This window comes from Phyllopteryx taeniolatus, chromosome 2 (genome assembly GCF_024500385.1).
Source record: "Phyllopteryx taeniolatus isolate TA_2022b chromosome 2, UOR_Ptae_1.2, whole genome shotgun sequence".
NCBI classification, from domain to species: domain Eukaryota; kingdom Metazoa; phylum Chordata; class Actinopteri; order Syngnathiformes; family Syngnathidae; genus Phyllopteryx; species Phyllopteryx taeniolatus.
In genome coordinates this window covers 33,249,833-33,273,890 of record NC_084503.1, presented here as the reverse complement: position 1 = coordinate 33,273,890, position 24,058 = coordinate 33,249,833, and the positions used below count along the sequence as shown (strand labels likewise).

Genomic DNA, 24,058 nt, shown 5'->3' with positions numbered 1-24,058 from the left:
ATTTGGATTATGGGAATTATTACAATGTGGAAAATAGCTCCAAAGATGTTCTGAATGAGTTGATCAATTTGAATTTGGAATGGGAAAGATGGGGAAGTGTTTGTTGAACGTTTTATTCATTTGTGGAAAATGTGGAATTCCAAGGAAAGTGGGGATTTGGGAAATGTGGAAAAGAGTGGCCCGGATATGCTGGATGAAAGAGGTATACGTTGGAATGGTTTGAATCTGTGGGGAAATGTTAAAGAACTTGAACGATGAAAATTGCTTTTCTACTTTTTGGGGTGTGCAGTTAAATAATAGATTTAAAAAACATTTTGTTCATCAAAGTGTGCCTGCTTGAGCTCGAAAATACGTTTAGCTGTGAGCTTCCTAGTTATGAGTTTTTCATGGAACCTACCATGTCAACTCAAACGGAGGCGCTTCCTCTACAAATATTTATCATTTGGCTTTTAAATGGATATAATGTTTACATGATATAATTACTGGGTATTTCTACAGTTTCACTGTCCGGAATAATGGCACCGGTAGAACATTTGGCAGCCCCGTTTAGCCCAATCCCCCTCCTTTTGCGCCAGTGGTTTGGTCCTCTCTCCAGCTGATCGGCCCCAGGAATCCCCGGTGGTTCCGTCCGTCATCGGCTTTGACGGCTCCCATGTTTCACTCTCGCTTTAGGCTGTTTTAATCCACAGGACTTTGTGGCCGCTCGTGTCGGCAAAAAGCTCCACGCCCTCAGAAAATCGAGGAAAAAAGGGATTATCTCGTCGCGCCAACGCGTTTTGTATACATCCAAACGCGCGGATCTATAGGCGGATTTAAAGGCCCTCGCTCCATCCCCGGATTCACCTGCTACAAGGAGAGCCTCAACACGGAAGAGCAACATGGGGGACACCGGGAGCGAGGGCAGCAAGCCCCCGAGTAACGTCAACGTCGTACCGCCGCGCTGTCCCTGCGGCTTCTGGGGGTAAGACCGGGAAGCTCTCGAAACGTCTTGTTGTGGCTCTTAAAAGCTTCACTGTCGACGGTTAGCTTAGCCGCTTAGCCATTAGCGCTAGCAGCTCAAGCGGGGATGAGCTTGTTATCAGCTCCCCTCCGGTACGGCCCCATTGTTTTGTAGCATTAGCTGCAAGCTAACTCCAGCTGGCCTCTTTCACTTCCCTCCCCGGGAGACCAGGGTGGATAATCTAGCTAATGTGACAGGTGTGAGAAGGGTAATAACAAGGTTGGATCAAAAAGTGAAAATACACGGGCAAACAAAAGTGTAGAGGGTTTGTTTAACAAGACAACACGTTATTGTCATAAATCCCATCGCCCTGTACCGCGGAAAAGCAATTTCTGTCAGGATTTGAACGCATCATGTACGCTTGTTTTGTGATGTATACAGTACATAATATAGTAAGCCACATACTGTACAGTACTTGTGTTGTTGTTTGCCCAATAAGAGATGAAAATGCACGTTAGTGAACGTGTGGCGACTTCTATATGGCAACATTAGCTCTGTGTTTTAAGTACATAATTAGATTATTGACTCGAGACATGTACAGTTACACAACGAACACGTTTACAATTAAAAACAGAACAATTCCGATATTTGAAAAGCTTTAGTTGACTTTAAATGTTAAAAAGTGAGGTACATATGCAGTTTGTTAAAATACACCTGCAGTTGTGGTGGAGTATACTGTGTGCATACTACAAATGAGATCCATGCAAACATTTGAAACGCTTATCTTGAGGCTTTCACAGAGCTTTAATACATTCATTAACATGACACGATGAGTTCATACATTAAGGAACCAGATTCATAATAAAGCCATAAGACTCCAATGTCACCGTATGTTAAACCTTTGTTGTTGTGTTTTCAAAGTGGTTAACTTTTTCTTTTTTTAAAACTCTAGTGTGACAATGACTGCTACGAAATTAAGTGGACGAGACTCATTATGCCAGACTTTATGTGTTCATCATTTAAAGTTGAGACTAAAAGCAATGCTTAACTTGAGTTTACATTTGAATAACTTAAGCTAGGTACACACATACTGAAAATCGGGACGTTATTATGGGACGTCTTTGAAAAGATTATCCTCAGTGATTATCTTGAGGTTTGGGCTTTGTTAAAAGTAATTTTTACTTCTTGTTTTGCTCAGAAAATGGTTCAGGCTGTTGAATATTTACAATGGCAAATCCTTCCTTATGTGTGGTCAACACCGAGTTTGGGCAATCCACAGACTCTGGCCTGTGAAGTCTATTTACAGTTGATATATAAAAAAAAAAAAAAGAAGTTCCTGTTCAAATGCCAGGTTTTTGTAATACAAAAAAGGAGACCAAGAGAAATCATTTCAAATCTGTTTCCACCACAAATGCAGAGGTAGGTAGAGTGGCCAAATATTGTACTCAAGTAAGAGTACTGTTCCTCAAAAGTAAGAAGTAGTCCTCCAAATAATTACTTACAACACTTAGTGAAAAAAGTGCTAACTGGTGAGTAACTTCTGTTTTTTTTTTTTAAATCAGACCATGAACATCAAATAAAATAAACATAAAAATAATAAAATCTGAATGTGTAAATTCTTAATCTAAAAAATAACAAATAAAATATTTTATGAAATCAGAAACTGAATGAAATCTTTATAAAACAACAAATGTAAGCAAATTCAGCTCTTTTGTTGCCACTTGTTAAGCAGCACAATAGGCTCACCAGGCAGAGATCACAAAAAACAGGAACAAGGCTGCAGTGGATGTACAGTAAAGTCTTCAGCTCCCTGTTCAAAAGCCAGGTGTTCGTCATGTAAAATAATTTAGACCAAGATGAATAATTAAAAACCTTTTTCACCATTAATGTGACCTAGAATTTGTACAACTCAAATGATTTATTTATTTATTTTATAAATCTTCTTGAGAGGGGAGGTAAAAATAAGCAGCTATAATAATCCTGGGATTGACTTGGACTGGACGTTTAACTTGCTGCCTTCTTGACCTGATCACCATTGCAAAAGAGATGTTCTGTCTCAAATGGTCTTTTACCTGGTTAAATAAAGGTTAATTAAAAATAATGAAAATAAATCTGCTTGCACAAGGGTGCACTCTCTTTTATACAGACCCTATTCCCCAAAATTAGAATATCATGGGAAAAAAAATTTATTTCCATAATTCCATTCAAAAAGTTATAAACTTTCACATATTATAGATTCAGGGCCCACAATTTCAAGTATTGTTTATTTTTACATAATTTTGGCTTTCAGCTCATATTCTTCTTGATAATACCCCATAAATTCTCAATGGGGTTTAGATCCGGCGAGTTTGCTGGCCAGTCAAGCACTGTGATGGCATGGGCATCAAAGCAAGGAAGATGAAATCTGCATCTCCAAACAGATCCTCAGGAGAAGGAATCATGAAGTCCTCTAAAACATTCTGGTAGACTGCTGCGGTGACTTTGGATTTAAGTAAGCAGTGTATACCAACACCTGCACTGGACACTGCACCCCAAATCATGACTGACTGTGGATATTTCAAACTGGACCTCAAGCAACTTGGGTTCTGTTCTTCACCAGTCTTCCTCCAAACCCTTGGACCTTGATTCCCGAATGAAAGGCACACTTTACTTTCATCGGAAAAGAGGACCTTGGACCACTGGCCACCAGTCCAATCCTTCTTCTCGTTGGCCCAGTTGCGACGCTTCCTATGTTGGTTCAGGCTCAGGTGTGGCCTGACCCGAGGAACTCGACATTTGTAGCCCATGCATCTAAATGTGGTGTTTTTTTAAGCTGTGCCTTCCGGCTCATTCCACTCTTTCTAGATCTCTGCTAGATTCTTGAATCTTCTCTGTTTGATAATCCGCTGAAGCCCACGGTCTTCTCTTTGGCTGGTGCATCTACTCCTACATTTTGTCCTTCCTCTAGACTTTCCATTGATATGCTTGGACACAGCACTCTGTGCACAGCCAGCCTGCTTAGCTATGAACATTTGTGGCATAGCCATCCTACGGAGGGTATCATTGATGCTCTTCTGGCCAGTTGTCAAGTCTGCAGTCTTCCCCATATTGAACTCAACTGAAACAATTGAACCAAGCTGAAGAAATTTAATGACACATGGGGAAACCTGTGCAGGTGTTTTGAATTTACTAGATGATTAGTGTGTGATACTCAGTTCAAAACATTTATGGCCTGCAAAATTTGGGCTGATTTCTTCACAGTATTAAATTTTTTTTGAATTCCTGATTTTGTGGGTTTTATGACCTGAAACCCAAATTATGTAAAAATAAACAAATAAATACTTGAAATTGTTTAAATTGTGGGCTCAGAATCCATGATCTATGAAAGTTTAACTTTTTGAATGGAATTGTGGAAACCTTTCAATGATATTATAATTTTTGGGAAAAGGTCTGTAACTGGGATGCGGCTGTGTTCAGGAGTAACCAATCACACACCTGCCACCTTTTCAAATGCCAAAAAACAACAACACATGCATAGAGCCTTACAGAAGTATTGTAGGCATTATTCACTGAAATGACTTGTGGATATGTTTTGTGGTACTTGCACTACAACCGTGTGTGTGTGTGCGTGTGCGTGTGCGTGCGAGAGAGAAAGCTATTACAGCATATACCCCAAAAGATACGTTTTACTTCTGACCATAAAATAGGGTTAATGTTGCCATATGAAAAGCCACAACAACAACAAAAACATCTGCAACTTACTGCAAGGTGTTTTATCAAGTTAGACGTGAGCTGAAATATAGACAGACACAGACTACAATGCATGGTAAAGCCGGTTTTTTTTTTGTAGTCGGAAATGTAAATACGAGTTGCGTGGCGCAGAATTTTTTTGCCCAATATGAGTCACTTTGGCAGGCCTGCCCTAATAGATGCAGTCATGTGACTGCCTTGTGCTGTTTGATTGGTGAACTACAGTTAAATGTCGCTATGAGTTACATTGGATTGTTGCAACAGCGCCTGATGAGGAAGTGGGAGTCCAAACATAAAAATTGAGCACGCAATAATGGATCACAACAACAGGTTGCTAAGGTGCTAGGTGCTAACAGAGTAGCAAGGATTAAGAGTGAATGTTGCTTGCTTAAAGTTGTTTATTGACATTCCAGTTTAAGTTCACTGTAAAACTAAACTCACATAATAAAAGAATTACACCTAATGTCTGTCATTAGCTCCTACGTTGGTTTGAAGACTAAAATAAATGCTAAAAACCATCAGTGCAAGAGTGCAACGCACTGTTTAACTTGTTAACTGCCTCAATGTTGACATAGACTTATTTTATTGTTTCACACTCACCCAATTGACTTCACTTCACAAGTTCTGCGCGGTGTAGGCTGAGGATCAGAGTGGGAGGGAGCCCGTCAGCCTTCTACACATCGTGAAAGCCTCTTTTGCACAGTATAATCTTATTCCAAGTGTTGCACTGAGGCGATTTGTCATTTATTTTTCACAAATTAAGAAACACTTTTGTTCGCCATTTCCGTTGGGCACAAGCACGTCTTTGTGTGCGTTCTTTTTTGTTGTTTTTTTGCACTTTTTTCTTCGAGCTCGGCGGACTATAGGCATCAAAACTGTGAACTGAAATTTTAAAATTTGAACGATTCCGGGAGAACCGGAATGGGAGTCCCGGTTCCAATCGGTTCTTGATGCCCAATCCTGCCCATAGTGCAGACATATGAAGAAAACAGGAGATTGTTGTCACGTGTAGTAAACAGTCAGTACTAGCCAGAAATTCAGAGTTGATGTCGGCCTCTTGGCAGTCTCCTTAACCAGTGTGGTTCATTGCCTTTTCATGGAGGGACGTCCAGTTTTTGGTAGTGTCACTGGTGTGCCATATTTTCTGCACTGGGTGATGGCCATCTTCAATTATATTCAACGCCTGGGAAATTCTAAATTGTACCCTTCTCCTGACTGATACTTTTGAACAGTGATATCCCTCTGATGGTGTGGAAGCTCTGGCTTGTATAAGTTGTGACTAAAAAAATGTCAGGAAAAGCCTAATAGAACATCTGAACTCTATTTAAGGTTAATCAGAGGCACTTTAAATGGTGGCAGGTATGTGATGACTCCCATTTAACATGAGTTTGAATGTGATTGATTAATTCTGAACATGGCTTTGACTCCCCATTTATAGGAGGGCGTCCAAACACATTGTCTCAGTGAATTATTTTTACTTCCTATCTCTAAAAGGTTTTTTTTTTCCAATTGAGTTGTGCAGGTAATAGGCCAAATTAATGGTGGAAATTATCTGGGTCTCCTTTTTTTAAAACAAAATAAACAAGCATTTGGACAGAGGTGTGGAGACTTTTAACATCCTATCAATCTATCTATTTTTAATAGAGATTGCTATATGTATGGTGTGTCTTTTTGCCGATTTTTAAAAAATGTTTTATTTTAAATTTTTATTTATTTATTTATTTCCTCGGGGAACCTATGCTGCGATAATTGCTGAACACTTCACATAGTCGCTGTTTCTGTGTTCAGACCAAAGCCATGTCTATCTAATATGTAAATATTGGCTTTGTGCCATTTTGTGGCAGCTTGGGGCCAAGGAACTAGAGGCGGCGGAACTACCCCCCCTACACACTTTTTACCTTATGTGCCCCTTTGTGTGATGTTCCTCTTTGCTCAGCCACAATATCCTTTTTTAGGAATGAAAATTTCGATCAGCATACCTCCACCCAACCCAACATTTGACCCTGGAACTGTTGTTTCTATTCCCATTATTTCCTGTGGGAAAATGAAATTGATAGACGACCAGTGTTGCAACATTGTATTGTAATGTTGCTTAACCTTTTTGTAATTGTATGTCTCAGACAGCGATTTGAATTTCTATGAATCTCCTATGTATTCACTAAGTCAGAGAGTTTAACAGCTCATTCCGGTACCATCTATTAAATGCAGTTTCCCTGGAACAAGCGCCACCCATCCAAAGCTTTTTTCTCCTTAGGGGTGTCACTCAAGACAGAATCAGTGAGGTGGCAGAGCTCGTCTTCTTGTCCGTTCCATTCATTCTCATTAGGAGCAGCAGTGGACCACCTATGGGACTGATTGGTTGTGCTGTGCTCCAATTTCCTTTGCCTTAACAAGCATGCTGTCATTCTCTTGCTGCTTATGTTTCCTCTCCTCCTGCTGTAATTAATTTTTCCGATTACCTCTGCCAATATGGGAGTTTTTTTTTTTTTTTTTTTTTTTTAGGTAGACAATATATGCATTTCTTTGCTACCAGTATAGAACAAACATTTGTGTACAGATTTTAATTAAATTTGGTATGTCGCTTTTGTTTGACCGACGGACTGAATCTGGACTTTTTTTGTAACGGAGAAACTTGAAAGGGAGTAATAAAACTACAAATGAAAATATTATTATATTATACTGGGGTCAAGAAACTATGTTGAAGTGAGGGGAGCAGCTTCATGTAGTCACGCCATTAGCCTTGTCTAAGAAAGAAAAGTGCTTTGTCACCATCTTTTGGCATCAATTGGCAATTACAAACGTATTTGTGTGGGCGTCAATTATTCACAAATTTTTGCTATTTCCGGCAGAATAGCGGGAGTTCACGGTACACAAAAAGCCAAAGATCATCCATGACAGCGGTTCAATATTTTGTGCAACTTTATAGGTGGAAGAATTCTGAATTGTTCAACACCAGGTGTGTTTTGTCGATAGCAGCTCAACTGATGTTTTGGTCATTATACCGATCTTTTCTAGCTTGGTATCATTGTCAACTGGAGATCAGCGGTGGTCCTTTGCTTACTTAGAACGTTGGTCATTGTGCAAAACTATTGCAGTTTTTGCTTCTTCCAGTGATAAGTTTGCTTTTCGATCCACACTTCCTTTCTGTGTTGTACAAATCATAACAGTGACAGACAGATTTCAGATTTGCTGCGGCTGACCCCACATTCAGAAACGGGAACAAAGGTGTGCGCCGAATAAATAGAATGTGACTGACCGTCACGCTCGCTGCACAGACGGTAAGGAGGGAGGTTGGACAGGAAATGAGTTATCCGTCCGTGGAGAGCCAGAATCAACTGTTGTGTCTGAGTTGTGTTGCTGAAATCAGGAAAGCTTCAGTGATCCATCCAGACTTTTTATCAAATATCTTTCATCCACAATCAGGAGGGTAGTGGTGTTCAGTTCACAGTAAAATATTTTCCCTGAAGTACAGGGAAAAATAAGCTTCTACTAACTAAAGGCAAGGTAATAATGTTTTTGTCTGCGCAGGGATCCCGAATGAGTAAGTAATTCTCAGCCAGGGATTTTTGGATCATAGTTGAAAACATTTCCCCTTGGTTGTCAAGCACCATTTTTCAGATTAAAAAAGTTAATTTAAACATGTGACTGTTTCGAGAAAATCCCTTTTTTCTGCTCTTTTTCGCAGGTCCAGCAAAACGATGAATCTGTGCTCCAAATGTTTTGCAGGTTGGTTTTTGTTCTGCTGCATGACTGACCTTGTATCTTAGTTTTAAACTTTATTGCTGTTAGAATGTTTTACTGTTATCCCAATCTGTCTTTAGTTTTCAGTTAGTCAGGCTGCGGTTTAAAGGAAAGCAGCTGAATGTGCTTTTTGGGCGGAGAAATGTTGTGTACCTTAGCTGTCTCCCACCGCAATTTGACGTTATTTACCTGACAACTGCTCCAGAGATACTCTTTTTGCTGCTTTTCTTCCAACTGGGCGAGAGGTTCTAAATCAGTAATATTAGAAAATTTAAATGATTGAATTTTTCTTAAAAAGTAGAACTGTGTGACATTTTCACACAATCTTAACCATATATACATTAAATCCCCTTTTGATTAGACATTCTTACTAGCACTTATTCAAAGTTCTGGCATTCAATACAACCACATTTAGAGCCTTCATTTACAATATCAAATAAATCCCATCTGGTTCTGTACAGTTTCACATACTCTATGCTGCATATCTACGTGTAAGTTAACAAAATAAGGAAATAAAAGGTGTACCTACTCTTGATGTAGTTGAGAGGAAGAACAACCAAAATTAGTCATGACACCATTTTCAAAATGATTTCAGTGAATAAACAATCTGCAGTATATGTTTAGTCTTTAACCACCGAATAACTTGACTGATTACGTCCACTGTAATAGACAATAGCTCAAATTAGTCACCGGCTATCTACTTGAAGAAAGTAACCAGGTGGTGTCACAGTATGGCATCTGTAAAGCTGTATAGTGACCTTTGAAGATGTTTTGTTGCATGAAAACACATAGCATTCCAGATTGAAAAGCTATTATATACAGTATTCATCTGTAGTTATCAACAATATACAAGCAGACAACAAAATATCTGAGCTTGATGACAAGGTGGACATTTTTGGCTAATGTTAGCATTTAATGAGCACATGGTGGACCTTCATTTAACAACATCAAGTTATCAAGCGGACTGTGTACTGTTTACAAATATATCTGGAATTTGTGATAGGTTTTTACATCAATTGATATTTCACTCGAAGAGCCCTTATGATGACGACAAAAAATGGACTCAGGTTTCCCTTGCCCGGACAGGGGGCCACCGGGGCCCCCCTCTGGAGCCAGGCTTGGAGGTGGGGCTCGTAGGCGAGCGCCTGGTGGCCGGGCCTGCAACCCAAAAGGGTAATGTGGGTCCCCCTTCCCATGGGCTCACCGCCTTTGGGAGGGGCCATATCGGTCAGGTGCAGTGCGAGTTGGGCGGTGGCCGAAGGCGGGGACCTTGGCGATCCGATCCCCGGCTACAGAAGCTGGCTCTAGGGACGTGTAATGTCACCTCTCTGGCAGGGAAGGAGCCTGAGCTGGTGTGTGAGGTCGTGAAGTTCCGACTAGATATTGTCGGACTCGCCTCCACACACAGCTTGGGCTCTGGTATCAGTCCTCTCGAGAGGGGTTGGACTCTCTTCCACTCTGGAGTTGCCCACGGTGAGAGGCGCCGAGCAGGTGTGGGTAAACTTATTGCTCCCCGGCTGGGCGCCTGTACGTTGGGGTTCACCCCGGTGGACGAGAGGGTAGCCTCCCTCCGCCTTTGGGTGGGGAGACGGGTCCTGACTGTTGTTTGTGCCTATGCACCAAACAGCTGTTCAGAGTACCCACCCTTTTTGGAGTCCTTGGAGGGGGTGCTGGAGAGCACTCCCGCTGGGGACTCCATCGTTCTGCTGGGGGACTTCAATACTGACGTGGGCAATGACAGTGAGACCTGGAAGGGCGTGATTGGGAGTAATGGCCCCCCCGATCAGAACCTGAGCGGTGTTCTGTTATTGGACTTCTGTGCTCATCACAGCTTGTCCATAACGAATACCATGTTCAAGCATAAGGGTGTCCACACGTGCACTTGGCACCAGGCACCCTAGGTCGCAGTTTGATGATCGACTTTGTGGTCGTGTCATCGGACTTATGGCCGCATGTCTTGGACACTCGGGTGAAGAGAGGGGCGGAGCTGTCAACTGATCACCACCTGATGGTGAGTTGGCGCCGATGGTGGGGGAAGATGCCGTTCTGACCTGGCAGTCCCAAACGTATTGTGAGGGTCTTCTGGGAACTTCTGACGGAATCCCCTGTCAGAAGGAGTTTCAACTCTCACTTCCGACAGAACTTTGGTCATGTTCCGGGGGAGGCGGGGGACATCGAGTCCGAGGACCATGTTCCACACCTCCATTGCTGAGGCGGCCGACTGGAGCTGTGGCCGTAAGGGGGGTCGGTGCCTGTCGTGGTGGAAATCCCCGAAGCCGTTGGTTGACACCAATGGTGAGGGATGCCGTCAAGCTGAAGAAGGAGTCCTATCGGGCCTTTTCGCCTGTGGGACTCCTGAGGCAGCTGATGGTACCGGCTGGCCAAGCGGAATGCAGCTTTGGTGGTCGCTGAAGCAAAAATTTGGGCATGGGAGGAGACTTCCGGACGGCTTCGAGGAAATTCTGGCCCACTATCCGGCGTCTCAGGAGGGGGAAGCAGTGCACAATCAACACTGTGTATAGTGGGGATTGGGGCGCTGCTTACCTCGACTCGGGGCGTTGTGAGGCGGTGGGGAGAATACTTCGAAGATCTCCTCAATTCCACCGACACGCCTTCCCATGAGGGAGCAGAGTCTGGGTTCTCTGAGGGGGGCTCTCCTATCTCTGGGGTTGAGGTCACCGAGGTGGTTAAAAAGCTCCTCGGTGGCAAGGCCCCAGGGCTGGATGAGATTCGCCCGGAGTTCCTCAAGGCTCTGGATGTTGTAGGGCTGTAACACGCCTCTGCAACATTGCGTAGACATCAGGGACAGTGCCTCTGGATTGGCAGACTGGGGTGGTGGTCCCCCTTTTAAAGAAGGGGGACCGGAGGGTGTGTTCCAACTACAGGGGGATCACACTCCTCAGCCTCCCTGGTAAGGTCTATTCAAGGGTGCTGGAGAGGAGGGTCCGTCGCGAAGTCGAATCTCAGATTCAGGAGGAGCAGTGTGGTTTACGTCCTGGCCGTGGACCTTGGACCTTCGACTGTGTCCCTCGGGGGATCCTGGGGGGGGGCTTCGGGAGTATGGGGTACCGAACCCCCTGATATGGGCTGTTCGGTCCCTGTACGACCGGAGTCAGAGTTTGGTCCGCATTGCCGGCAGTAAGTCGGACTCGTTTCCGGTGAGGGTTGGACTCCGCCAAGGCTGCCCTTTGTCACCAATTCTGTTCATAACTTTTATGGACAGAATTTCTAGGCGCAACCGAGGCGTAGAGGGGGTCCGGTTTGGTGGCCTCAGTATTGCATCTCTGCTTTTTGCAGATTATGTGGTTCTGTTGGCTTCATCAAGCCGTGACCTCCAACTCTCACTGGAGCAGTTCGCAGATGAGTGTGAAGCAGCTGGGATGAGAATCAGCACCTCCAAATCTGAGACCATGGTTCTCAGTCAGAAAAGGGTGGCGTGCTCTCTCCAGGTCGCAGATGAGGTCCTGCCCCAAGTGGAGGAGTTCAAGTATCCTGGGGTCTTGTTCACGAGTGAGGGAAGAATGGAACGAGAGATCGACAGGCGCATTGGTGTAGCGTCGGCAGTGATGCAGACTTTATATCGGTCCGTTGTGGTAAAGAAGGAGCTAAGCCGAAAGGCGACACTCTCTATTTACCGGTCGATCTACGTTCATACCCTCACTTATGGTCACGAGCTGTGGGTCGTGACCGAAACTACAAGATCCTGGATACAAGCGCCCGAAATGAGTTTCCTTTGCAGGGTGTCCGGGCTCTCCCTTAGAGAGAGGGTGAGAAGCTCGGTCATCCGGGAGGATCTCGGAGTAGAGCCGCTGCTCCTCCACATCGAGAGGAGGTAGATGAGGTGGCTGGGGCATCTGATTCTGATGCCTCCCGGACGCCTCCCTGGTGAGGTGTTCAGGACATGTCCCACTGGGAGGAGACCCCGGGGACGACCCAGGACACGCTGGAGAGACTACATCCTTCGGCTGGCCTGGGAACGCCTCGGGATCCCCCCGGATTAGCTGGATGAAGTGGCTGGGGAGAGGGAAGTCTGGGCGTCCCTGCTAAAGCTACTGCCCCCACGACCAGACCTCGGATAAGCGGTAAAAAATGGATGGATGGATGATATTTCACTATCACGGAATGGACATGCTAAGCTTGACAATATCCAACTACACATATACTGTGATGAAAATCATAAACTCTCTCTCTAGTAAGTTTTATGTATTTTTTAGACTTCACACCGATTTTATCGGGCTGATCGGTATCTGCCGATATTTAGCATTTTATGCTGATCGACTGATCAGCTTTAATGTCATAATTCGCTGATCCGCAAAATGACGTCATTGATCGACTCCGCAAAAGACAATTTACGCCATCGTGCAAAGTATATTTTAATCCAAAAGCTAGTTTATTTTTAGCCTTGTCGCGTGTCTTTTGATGTAGTATTGGAAATATCTGACGGCCAAATTATTAAAAAAAAAAAAAAAAAAAAAAAAAAACCACGTCAGCGGTGTGGAACAGATAACACGTCTGAGACAGACAACACGTAATGCCCATTATTTCTGTCATCTAATGTTGGTTTGACCTGACTGATTAGAATACACGATCTGACAAGAGCAGTGATTTCCAACCTTTATGGAGCCAAGGAACATGTTGTACAATTGAAAAATCTCACGGCACACCAACAAACAAAATGTCACAAAAAGTGGATACATGAATTACTGTATTTACTTCTTGCCATGTAATAGCAGACCATTCATTTGTTCTGTCTGTCACTATGCCTCACTGGCATAAATGGAGGACAAAAGATACATTATTTATTGTAACTATAATTTTTTTATGAATTAAGTACACAAGTATATACAGTAAATTAACTGGTCATTTAAATAGACACATTCCTCCATCTTGTGATCGGATCGGTGATTGGTTATCGGTTTTTTTAAACTCGCTGATTGGTGATCGGCCCCAAAAATTCTGATCGTGTAAAGCCCAATATTTATTGCCTTGTACAGCACTTCGGTGCACTGTGCATGCTTTTAAAGTTCTTAACAAATAAAGTTGGATTAGATTGGACATATGTGTAAATATTTATTCTGCAACTATCCAGTGTTTAAAGATTCCACTGAAGAAAAACAAAATGCTGGTCGAAATGTCACTGAAAACATCAGATGATTTCTCAAAGGGGCAATTACCCCATGATAAGGTGGACAGCAATTTTCAGGGACACAACAATTTCAGGGACACATGCAAAAGGTTCGAGATGATTATGAAAATAGAATGTAAATGATTAAATGACTAATTTTGTCAAATAACTGCACAATAAACCCACATTCCCCCCCCCATATTTTGTATCATTTGACCCCTATTTCACACTGCAGAACAATGTGTAGTACATGCTAAAATCACCTTCATCCAATGAAAAAAGGTATAAAAGAAGGAAACACATATATGACTTATCCTTGTACTGGTACATCTGTAAATGTTTGGCCACTTATAATAAAACCTCAGTTTCATTATTCTGCTCCTTTTTCATGGTGACTTAGTGATTCTGTTGAGGACATTAAACACATTCTATAATGATACTGACTCTAATGAAGCCTTTTCTTTCCCAAAGACATCCAGAAGAAACAGCCAGATGGTGCCTCAAAAGCCTCTTCAAACTCCAGTAGTAGCAGCAATAGCAGTCAAGCAGACGTCTTCTGCAATGAAACAAACAAAAGCGTCAGTCAGTCCTTTACAGCCATGTCGGACACCTCAGAAGATCCTTTGCCAGGAGATGCAGCAGTGACCTCTCTACCTGCTCAGGATGGTAAGTTTGTAGATACTGGTGGATATCTGTTGGGTGAAAAACTCAAAAACAGCTTGGAGGTCTGCCCCTCTGAAATTATAGATGTGATGTATAAAAGGGATATATAAAAAATGGTAATGCACAAAATGACCAGATACTGTGTATGTCCTTTTGTCTTAAGGCATCTTTGTGTAGATGACAACTAGATGAAGCCGCAGCACTCCAGTTTATATTTGTCCTCCATGACACAGACAGCGTGGGTGAAAGCACAGGGTTATCTATTCCGTGCGAGGGCTTAAAGAGGACACCTATAATTGCCAGGGCAGCCGTAACCGCTGTACGGTGGCAAGGTCATTCGCGAAGGTCCGTCTAGGAAGAGATGACAAAAAAAGCTACAAAAAGGATATTTGGAGCAGTAAATATTTCCACTCCACTCTACTTTCTTGTTGAAGTACCAGTTATTTGTCGTCATTTACTTAACTTACTCACTGAAACACCTGATAGAACTATAAAACTCACTTTTTCGAGAATATTTTCCAAATTATACTTTAGGGGCATTTGACAACAAAAGTACAATTGAATGGCTTTTCTTATTTAGCTTCGCCTGCCACGTTAAAGATAATTTGTAAGACAAATGCACAGAAATATATATGTTGTGATATGATGTAACTAAGGGTAAAGTTAACCCAGCACATTACCCAGTATAAGAGTTTGAGTTCTAGTCTGTCCTCGTCAATATTGCACATTTTATATTTGCGTGGTTGTGGCCCTTTACTACTCATCTCTATATTTACAGTATTTAGTGTTGAATTATTTATGATTCTGATGCCCATTACAAGAAAATTCAAAAGTCTTGTCGATGAGAACGAACCTTATACGGCATTAAACAGCATTTTGTCGTCGTTGCACATCTCTTCCCCGTCTTATTGAACTGCATCTCTGTTGCAGAAGTATGCAGCACAGACACCGCCTTCAGCTCACACTCCACTCCTACGAAACGCTCCTTTGAATCAGGTACGTCTCAGCCAGACTGCAAAACATCTCACCCCTGCTGCATTTCAAACTGTGTGCTTGAACTGAGCACCATGGACTTGTCTTTAATGGATAATTTAGCTATGCAGACATACAGGCAACAGCTTATTGCTAATGATAATATTTGTATATCATATGTTAAATCAAGGCACTAAATTCTATAAAGAATTCTACATAAAATGTTCTAGAATTACCAAATGATCTGCTATAAATGACAGCAAAAGATTAGACTTGTCTGAATTCCCTTTTATTTTGCTTGTATCTAGAGATAACGTGATGCATATATGGCACATGGCTCTTTGTGTTTCGTGTTTTTTTTTTAGTCATAGTACCTTTAAAAATGTGTTATCCAGGCAATTTTTTCCACTTTCAAATATCACCTTTAAAGCCATTAAGACACTAAGTACTTTGGCTTTCAATAAATTAAAAAGCGTTTCTGCCATTGCTATGACAACCATGATTCGCCTACTAGAGTGCCTACTTTAATATTGGTGTCATATTATACATTACTTTTCAGAGTTGAGTGCAGGTCAAATTTTGTTTTAAAACTAAATTACTGTTGGGGGAACCCAGGCACAGCCAATTATTTTAATTACATTAAATGTCACTCTACTGTGTATACCTAACTTTAAACCTTCTTCTTTCAACATGTTGGACATCTGAATCAAAAGCGCTCTTCTTCAAATTCATTCTCCAAATGTTTTTACCCTTTGTTGTACTCCAGATAAGTTTGAGTTGCTTTCAATTTGCCACAGAGTTTTGCCAGGATAGATGAAAGCCAGGCAGGAGAGCGGTCATGCGCTGACAACATGCACACACGCACACGCACACACTCGGTGCACTCGGATGTGCGCGCACTCTCATATTGATGGTGGGCAGCGGTAGAATCTGGCAGCTCAGCTTGGCCTAGTTCCCAGAGATTTACTGATCGCCGAACTGCATTCGGCCCGGCCAGAGGAAAAGTCTGCAGGATTGATGAGAAAAGTCGGCCTGACCGGTTGAACTGGCTGCAGGTACATGCTGCTCCTGTGTCCTCTCATGCTCTTTTGGCTAGAACAGAATTCAGAGACTTAATGTGTAAGAGTAGGTTGCTGTTTGTCATTACATCAAGTACACTGTACTGTATTTTCTTATACAGTTGTAACTTAAGTTCATAAGTTTGGAAGATGTGTACCATTTAAAGAAAACATTTATTTTGAATGGGATTCAAATGACTATATGACTTATAATAACAATAATAATAATTCTGTCAGGCCAATTATACATTATACTCGTGCACTCACTGTAGTAGTCTAGCCACACTGCACTATTTGCATATCTGTTGTTGACCAATACTGGCCACTCATGCCAGAGTAGCATCTGCTGCATTTGCACACTGATTGAGGAGTATCTGCAACATTTGCACAACCAACATTGTCCCAGATTATCGCACTACTCGTCACTTTTAACTGCATACACTCCTTTAAGTCTCGGCGCCCTTTGCACAATGGTCATTGCACCGGACTATTGCTATATTAGTCATTCAAACTGCTCTAAGTGCTAGAGGACTCTGCATCTTTTTGCACAATTGTCAAAAAAAATAAGTAATTGTACCGGCATTACCAGATAACTAGCAACCCTTTATTGCTCAGTGACTGTTTTTCTCAAGGTCTTTGTCTCAAAATTGTTCTGTCTGTTGTCGTACTAGAGCGGCTCCAACTACCGGAGACAAATTCCTTGTGTGTTTTTTGGACATACTTGGCAAAATAAAGATGATTCTGATAAGGCATTTTATAATAGCACAATCATTAAACAAAATTAATAAAGAAGATGTCATATTTAACCAATAATTGCCAAACTTTCACACATTTTGGCTGTGTATGTAAACATAGCAGCACAATTGTACAGTGGCCTTGGGTTGAGTTTTCTTTTTTTATTATTTATATTTTCACAAATTTGTTTGTCCTGCATGGAATAAATCCCCTCCTAATGCTGTTCGACTCCTCTGTAATGTTCTGTTTCCATCCTCCGTTAAGATGCTCTCAGAATGTAATTTTTTGGATCAATGTTGAAATGTTAAGCAGCTTTTAGTCTGGAATACACTACGCTGCATATACTTTATCTTAAAACTGTCTGCTCAGCAGACATTCATTGGAGCATGGGGTCTAATAGAGCAGAGACTACTATTTGTTTTTTTTTCCCAACTGTTTTCCAACTCACAATTATTAGGACATGTGACCAATTCACTGACAGCTGATCAGCCTAAATATAACTGTTACTCACCAATGATTGTGTAAAACTTTAGTAGTATAAACTAAGTCCCATTGTGTCATGAGGTGCCCCTAAGTACAACTTGATTTTGGGTCTGTAATTACAAAATTACAGAATAACAAAATTACTCCTAATACTGTATGCCCTCAGACCAGGTTTATTACTGTCATCTCACCTCACCACTGGCCAAACGAATAATTTCATTAGTAAATAAATGTAACGTCAATGGTGCACTTGTTTTACTCTGGTTTGTACCTTTTTTTTTGGATTGTTTATATGTTTGTGTTATTTTTTTTGTGTGTGTCTGTAGCCTCTGAGTCAGAAAGTGACAGTTCTCCCGAGAAGCGAGCGAGAGTGGGTGAAGTGCCGGGGGCTGAGGAGTCGTCATCGTCATCATCGTCAACGTCGTCGTCGTCATCTTGTTCTGCGTCATCGTCATCTACTGCATCATCTCGCGGCGGCTCCAAACAGCGGCGCCGCAAACGTTGCCATCGCTGCCAAACCAAACTGGAGCTGGTGCAACAAGAGCTGGGCTCCTGTCGCTGTGGTACGACGACAACCGCATGAACGCACATTTACAGTCACCGTATCGTCTCGGCTGACGTATAAATGTGTGAACTCAAATGCACATGGAGCTGCCATAGATATTTTCTAAGTTATGTGCTCCAGCCACAGCAGCCAGTTTGAAGTGATTGTGATTGTCGCCTAATACGTTAGTTTTAAACGCAAATAATAGTCCACATTTTGCAGCACTTCTTTTGACAGTGAGCCATCTTAGTAGTTAAGTAAGAGAAGAATTGAATTACTGTATAGCAAATAGCCTCATACTTGCATTCACACCACCAAAACTTTTATTTGGGTTCATATTAAACTATGTTACCGATATGTTACAATTTATGTCAAGCAAAACTGGAGCTTAAAATATAAGCACACAACATGGTGGAGCTTCTCGTTAGTCTGATGGAACACTAATCGCAAGATCATCCCTCATAGTGCACAGGGAATGTTGGTATGAGGGACTGTTGATGTGCTGCTTCCTTCATTCAATAGGTGCTGATGTTTTTCTTAACAACGTAGTTAAAATGGGCTCAGCATTTTCTTTTTTTTTTTTTAGTCCATGGGCGAATGACGGTGTCAACAAACTGAGGTACAGTTACTGTTTGAAAGAGGTGGTTCTTTTTATGTGGATGACGCACCCTCGTACAGCATATATTACAGGGACAGCCACTAGTTGAAATAGCAGGCTTTTCCATGATTTTTACATTTTATTTTTTTAAACAAAAGTGTGTGTTCTTTGACACATGCAAGGGTTGCTGTATTTACAGAATCATGTGTTTGTAGACTAAAAATCTAACAGACCTGGGGGTGGGGGCATTGTAGATAGTCTTAATGTTTCACTTTGAACATAAAACATAAGCCAATTACCAGGAATACTAATGCAGTTTAAACCAATATCCGTGCTTGCTAATCAACTTGCTTGCATACAAATGAAAGTACTTAAAAAGTCACAGCACTTCACAGCTTTAAAGACCATCTGTTTAACCCCCCCTCCGAGTCATTTGTAAATTGGAAATTGACCCTCCCATTTTTATTTATTTATTTTTTGCATGGGACATCTATCCCTAATAGCTGTTTACTTTGAAAAGATGCAATTAGAGTGATTTCTGACCACTGAGGTAATTACTTTGCTAATGGTGCTGCTTGATACTTGATACATTGTAAAAGTTGTAACTTTCATGTGAGGTTGGGAACGTTAAAAAGGTTCTGGTGAACTACTTTATAAGTATTATTATATAATTTAGAATATACACTGCATACATTAATGTTGTTGTTTGTTAGCTAGGGGAACTATTTATCAGTTCTCTTTGAAAGGGTCTTAATGTTACACAATGTTTTCCCTTGCACTCCATTGGTGTGCTGGGCAATCACAGTGTTTTTAATTGCATATTAAGCAGCTGTCAAACTAGGATTTTTAATCACTGCTCATTGAATGCCAGCAGTGTATTAATGAATGGATATAAGATTAGGAAAACTAATGAGATTTGTTATGTGTGGCAAGACTCCAACAGCGGGTACGAGTGCTACAGCTTGTATATTTATATACTGTAGCATTCGAGAAAAGAAATAATGATTCATTCGGTTTGTCCAACTGAAATTTTAGGATACAGTAGAACCTCTAAGCACCGGCGCACGATGAGCGACACGACCGAGGACGATGACTTGTCACGCAGTGTGCAGCATTCAGCAACTAGTTATAATGAGTGGCTGCCTGTCGGCAAGTAGCTTTGCTGCAGTTCAACATTTGAATCGCAGGTGAATGGCGTCGCATTGCGGCTGTAACAGCCAAAAATAAAAAAAATGCCATGTCGTTTCACATGAGCTTTAAAGGTCCCATCCCATTAAGGGCAGCTGCAGTTGGTAGAGCGGGCCGTCCACTGACCGAAGTGTCGGCGGTTAGAATCTGAATTTAAATTGCCTCCAGTTCGGCATTGTAAATGAGAAATTGCTCTCAATGATTTCCCTATATCAAAGGATTCGTTGCTATGAACTTTTGGCCACCGAGATATCGACAACGGCCACTCGGAGGGAAGCTGTTTTCCATATTTAAATTCAGAATAACAGCAATACAATCAGAGCAAAGCTTATTTACATGTTGAATATTAATATTAAATCTGTCTTTTTCAACTTCACGGCGAAATATGACCATCTAGCATAGCATTATGGCCATTTTCACCCCAAAATAGCTTGAAAACGCGATAAAAGAGCAACAAAGATTATGTAAAAAAAAAAACTAAAAAAAAACTTAATGGCATGGAACGTTTAACAAAAGTTACTTTTCCGGGTACATAACGAGGTCTAGCTGGCAGCCCCCGAGCCGTACCAATACAGTAGCATATGTATACATATAAAGCGAGTCCCCATTGAAACACGAGTGCAGTCAATGAATGGGTCTGTCGCTGTCAACAGCCTCTCAAATATCCACACTCCTTTATTTCTGACCCTTTTCCTCTTTGTGGATTATCTCAATATGGCGACAACAGCCGGGATAATGGCGCCCTGTCATTTGTGGTTCAATTAAAAATAATACAGTACAGTCAGTATATGTGGAGCCATGAAACGTTGTTTCCTGATAAGAACCTGAGAGGTTGCAGTTTGTCCATTGAAGCGAGTTTGTATATGTGCAAGGGTTAATCGCCAGGTGTGCGGGTGTGAGGTTTTTTTTTTTTTTTTTTTTTTTTTTTTTTTTTTTTTTTTTTTTTTTTTTGTGATTGTCCAGTTCTGCGCCATTTGGCTGTGTCGTTTGATGTGCGGAGGGCTGAAAATTGAACACAATCCACTCATTTAAGACGATTGCATAAATGTGAAAGGGGATTTGCGCGGCAGATACACCTCACATAGACTACTCACAAAACATTTGGGATATTTGGCTTTCGAGTGAAAAATCAAGCTGAACCTTAAATGCATTAGAACCTTTAAAGAATGACTTCATTTGACAATATATTTTGAATGCACCACGTCCAACTGTTTGTTTCAGTACTTTTTGCACAACATGCCATTCTCTGACAATGAGCTGAACAGCAAAAGTCACAACAAGCGTTTGATCCATGAATCTGTTAGTATTACTTGTACAAATGATCTAATTGTTGTTCCTCCTTCCATGTCCAGGTTACGTCTTTTGTATGCTTCATCGGCTCCCGGAGCAACACGACTGTCTGTTTGATCACCTGGGCAGCGGGCGCCAGGAGGCCGTCCTCAAAATGGTCAAGCTGGACCGCAAGGTGGGCCGCTCCTGCCAGCGCATCGGAGAGGAGTGCTCTTGAGCACTGCGGAAGAAAGAATCTCTACACATAAGCCCGAGCAGGGATTTCTTCTTCTTTTTTTTTTTTTTTGTACAGCCTATTCATTTAAAAGGAAGCTCATTCTCTTTAAACTCCTTTTATCCCCCACTCATCCCAGACTTGTTGTGCTTCTGTCAGCTTGATTGTATCCCTGCTGCTAAACACAACCCCAATTCAAGAACGAGAACCAAACAGAGCAAAAGGACTTTGGGACTTTTCATTTATTTTTTTCCCCTATGACCTCACACATGTGAGTGGACTAATAAATGAGCAGCTCGATAAAGAGCTATACAAATGTTTGTCCAAGAAGCCAGTTGAAGATGATACCTCAAAGAAAAGAAAATATGATGATAAAGAGGACAATGAGTGTTTTTAGCCTCGTTACCTCAACAAGAAATCATTCACAACTGCTTCTTGTACCGAAGCAAGACATTCAACCATGGGACTAAGTGTCTTAGCCGCCTCTAATAATCGTAACCAACCTGATCGTGATCCACCTCAGGATATGGAAGCTTCTTTCCTCCAAGCTCACTCCCTTTGTTTTTTCATCCAGGATTTTTCATGGAGGACATCCAATCAGCAATTCTTGAATTACAATTTAGACTCAAACGCCATCAGGCTGTGTTCTGAGTATTTTTAATTTTTAAATTTTTTTGTCTGACCAAGACTTAACAAGTGGTGTCGTCCAATGAAAATAATGCATCTTTATTTGTTTGACAAAAAGAAAAAGAAAACTCAAAATATTAGGAAAGCCATGCTTTTCATTGGACGGCGATGACAGTTTTCATCATTTTGTCCCACGGTAATTTTTTTATTAACCTTGCAGTTTTTTCCTATATGGTGAAAAGCTTCCCATCATGTATACACGTTTATAATCCATGACAGTCTGCATTGTACACCTTCACCCAGAATTTTGACACTTTTTTAACACGCATACAGTGGAACCGCGATAGAACGGACTAACAGGGGCGAGGGGGTCGTCCGATATAGCCGATTGTCCGTTACATTGAAACACTTTTTTTTGAGGCCATATGCACCCATATTACTGTACAGTACAAAATTATTGTTTTGTAGGTGTTCTAAAACGCCCAGTATGGTACAAAGTTATTGTAAAGCAATATAGGAAAGCTTGAAAATCTTACAAAGTTTCACATTTAATCCAAATTTATCGCACCGGTGAGCTGCCATGCCTCTCCTTCTCTCTCTCTCTCTCTCTCTCTCTCTCTCTCTCCCTCTTGCTCGCTATCTCTTGCTCGCTATCTCTCTCTCTCTCTCTCTCTCTCTCTCTCGCTCTCTCTCTCTCTCTCTCTCTCTGCAGCACAGTATACTACAGCTGTAACCATCATGACATGATCACCACATCAATGTGCCCCACATTCAACATGGCCGCCATGTAGGCACGGGAGGCACGTCCTTTGGACTTTGATAGTCATACATCTGTGAGTTGGAAATACGTCAGTCCCATTCTCTGCCTGCATTGCGGCACAGCGCCTGTAAACAACAGCAGCCAATTTTGGAACTAACAGAGTTTGTCAACGGCTGTTTACGAGACAAATGGAAACTATTTTTGGACACATTGTTCAGTCCTGACAGTCCGTTTTATCTGATATCCATTATATCGGGATCTGTTTTATCGCGGTTCCACTGTATTGCTGTTCGATTTGTCCTCCGTGGACTAAAGCTGAGCTGTTTTGACTCAGCGCTTCCTCTTGTCGAGGTGTTCGTAGTGGTTCAGCTTGTTTTTTTTTAGTTATACATATTTTCAATGGTATTCACAAGCAGCGTTATTTGGTTTTCATTCTTCCACCTTCAGGTACTTAACCGGTCCTTTACATTGGGCAGTGTTTTGCTTTCCAGCTAATCATGACGACAACACTGATCAATAGTTATTTCTCTTTTCGCTCTCTGCTGCCTCTTCTCCCTCTTACTAGATGAGGTGCAGTAAACAGTGAATAATAAATCCTGTTTAAAAAAAAGAACAAATTGTAATGTTACTAGAAAAATTGAACAAAATTTGAATATTGTGTACCATGAAGAAAACTTTTATTTAACCTCTTTTTGCCTTTTCAGGTTGACTTACACCTAAGTGTAGAGTTTTTCTGTTATAATATGGTATTTGGGGATATATCAATATGACAAAATTGTTATATATTTTTCTTTCCATGACTGCATTTTCCTTTCCTCCTGTTTTTTTTTCCTTTTAATGAGAATAAAACGATTAGACAACGTCTGGATTTATTGATGTGTATGACATTGGATTCATATATTGTTGATGCAGAGATGTTTTGTGTGCATAACACAGGTCACATTTGTATTTACAAGTGGTATTAGAAAGTCCTTCCTGATTTTTGTTTTTCCGTGTCACACTAAAATGTTTCCCATCATGAAACAAATGTAAATGTTAGTCAAAGACAACACAGGTACACACAAAATGTAGTTTTTATTATTAGGGGGGAGATTTTTTTTAAAAAAAAGGTCCAAACCATCATTGGCCCTTTGTAATAAAAGTGATTCAATTTCTCTAGCCACAGCCCGGCCTGATACTGCCACACCTGTTCTCAATCAAGACATCACTTAAATAGGACCTGCTTGACAAAGAGAAGTAGACCAAAAGATTCTCAAATGCTAGAAATCATGCTGAGGTTTAAAGAAATTCAGGAGCAAATGAGAAAAAGGAATTGAGATTATCAGTGTGGAAAAGGTTATAAAGCCATTTCTGAAGCTTTGAGACTCCAGCGAACCACAGTGAGACCCATT

At 41.4% G+C, this 24,058-nt stretch overlaps 1 protein-coding gene across 1 annotated transcript; it reads left to right on the top strand.

The window, feature by feature from the left end:
- Window positions 1–588: 588 nt before the first annotated feature.
- Window positions 589–23,529, top strand: LOC133474273 (AN1-type zinc finger protein 3-like). The gene is made up of 6 exons (XM_061765800.1): window positions 589–961; window positions 8,355–8,395; window positions 14,007–14,201; window positions 15,129–15,194; window positions 17,773–18,009; window positions 21,129–23,529. Exons 1-6 carry the CDS (start codon window positions 879–881, stop codon window positions 21,281–21,283), a joined length of 777 nt encoding a protein of 258 aa, XP_061621784.1. The 5' UTR covers window positions 589–878; the 3' UTR covers window positions 21,284–23,529.
- Window positions 23,530–24,058: the final 529 nt, after the last annotated feature.

Excerpts from the sequence above, each read along its gene's own strand:
- LOC133474273 (XM_061765800.1), top strand. The coding sequence starts at position 879 with ATGGGGGACACCGGGAGCGAGGGCAGCAAGCCCCCGAGTAACGTCAAC. Across the intron at positions 962-8,354 it reads TGTCCCTGCGGCTTCTGGGG|GTCCAGCAAAACGATGAATC; the intron begins GTAAGACCGGGA and ends TCTTTTTCGCAG. Across the intron at positions 14,202-15,128 it reads CTCTCTACCTGCTCAGGATG|AAGTATGCAGCACAGACACC; the intron begins GTAAGTTTGTAG and ends TCTCTGTTGCAG.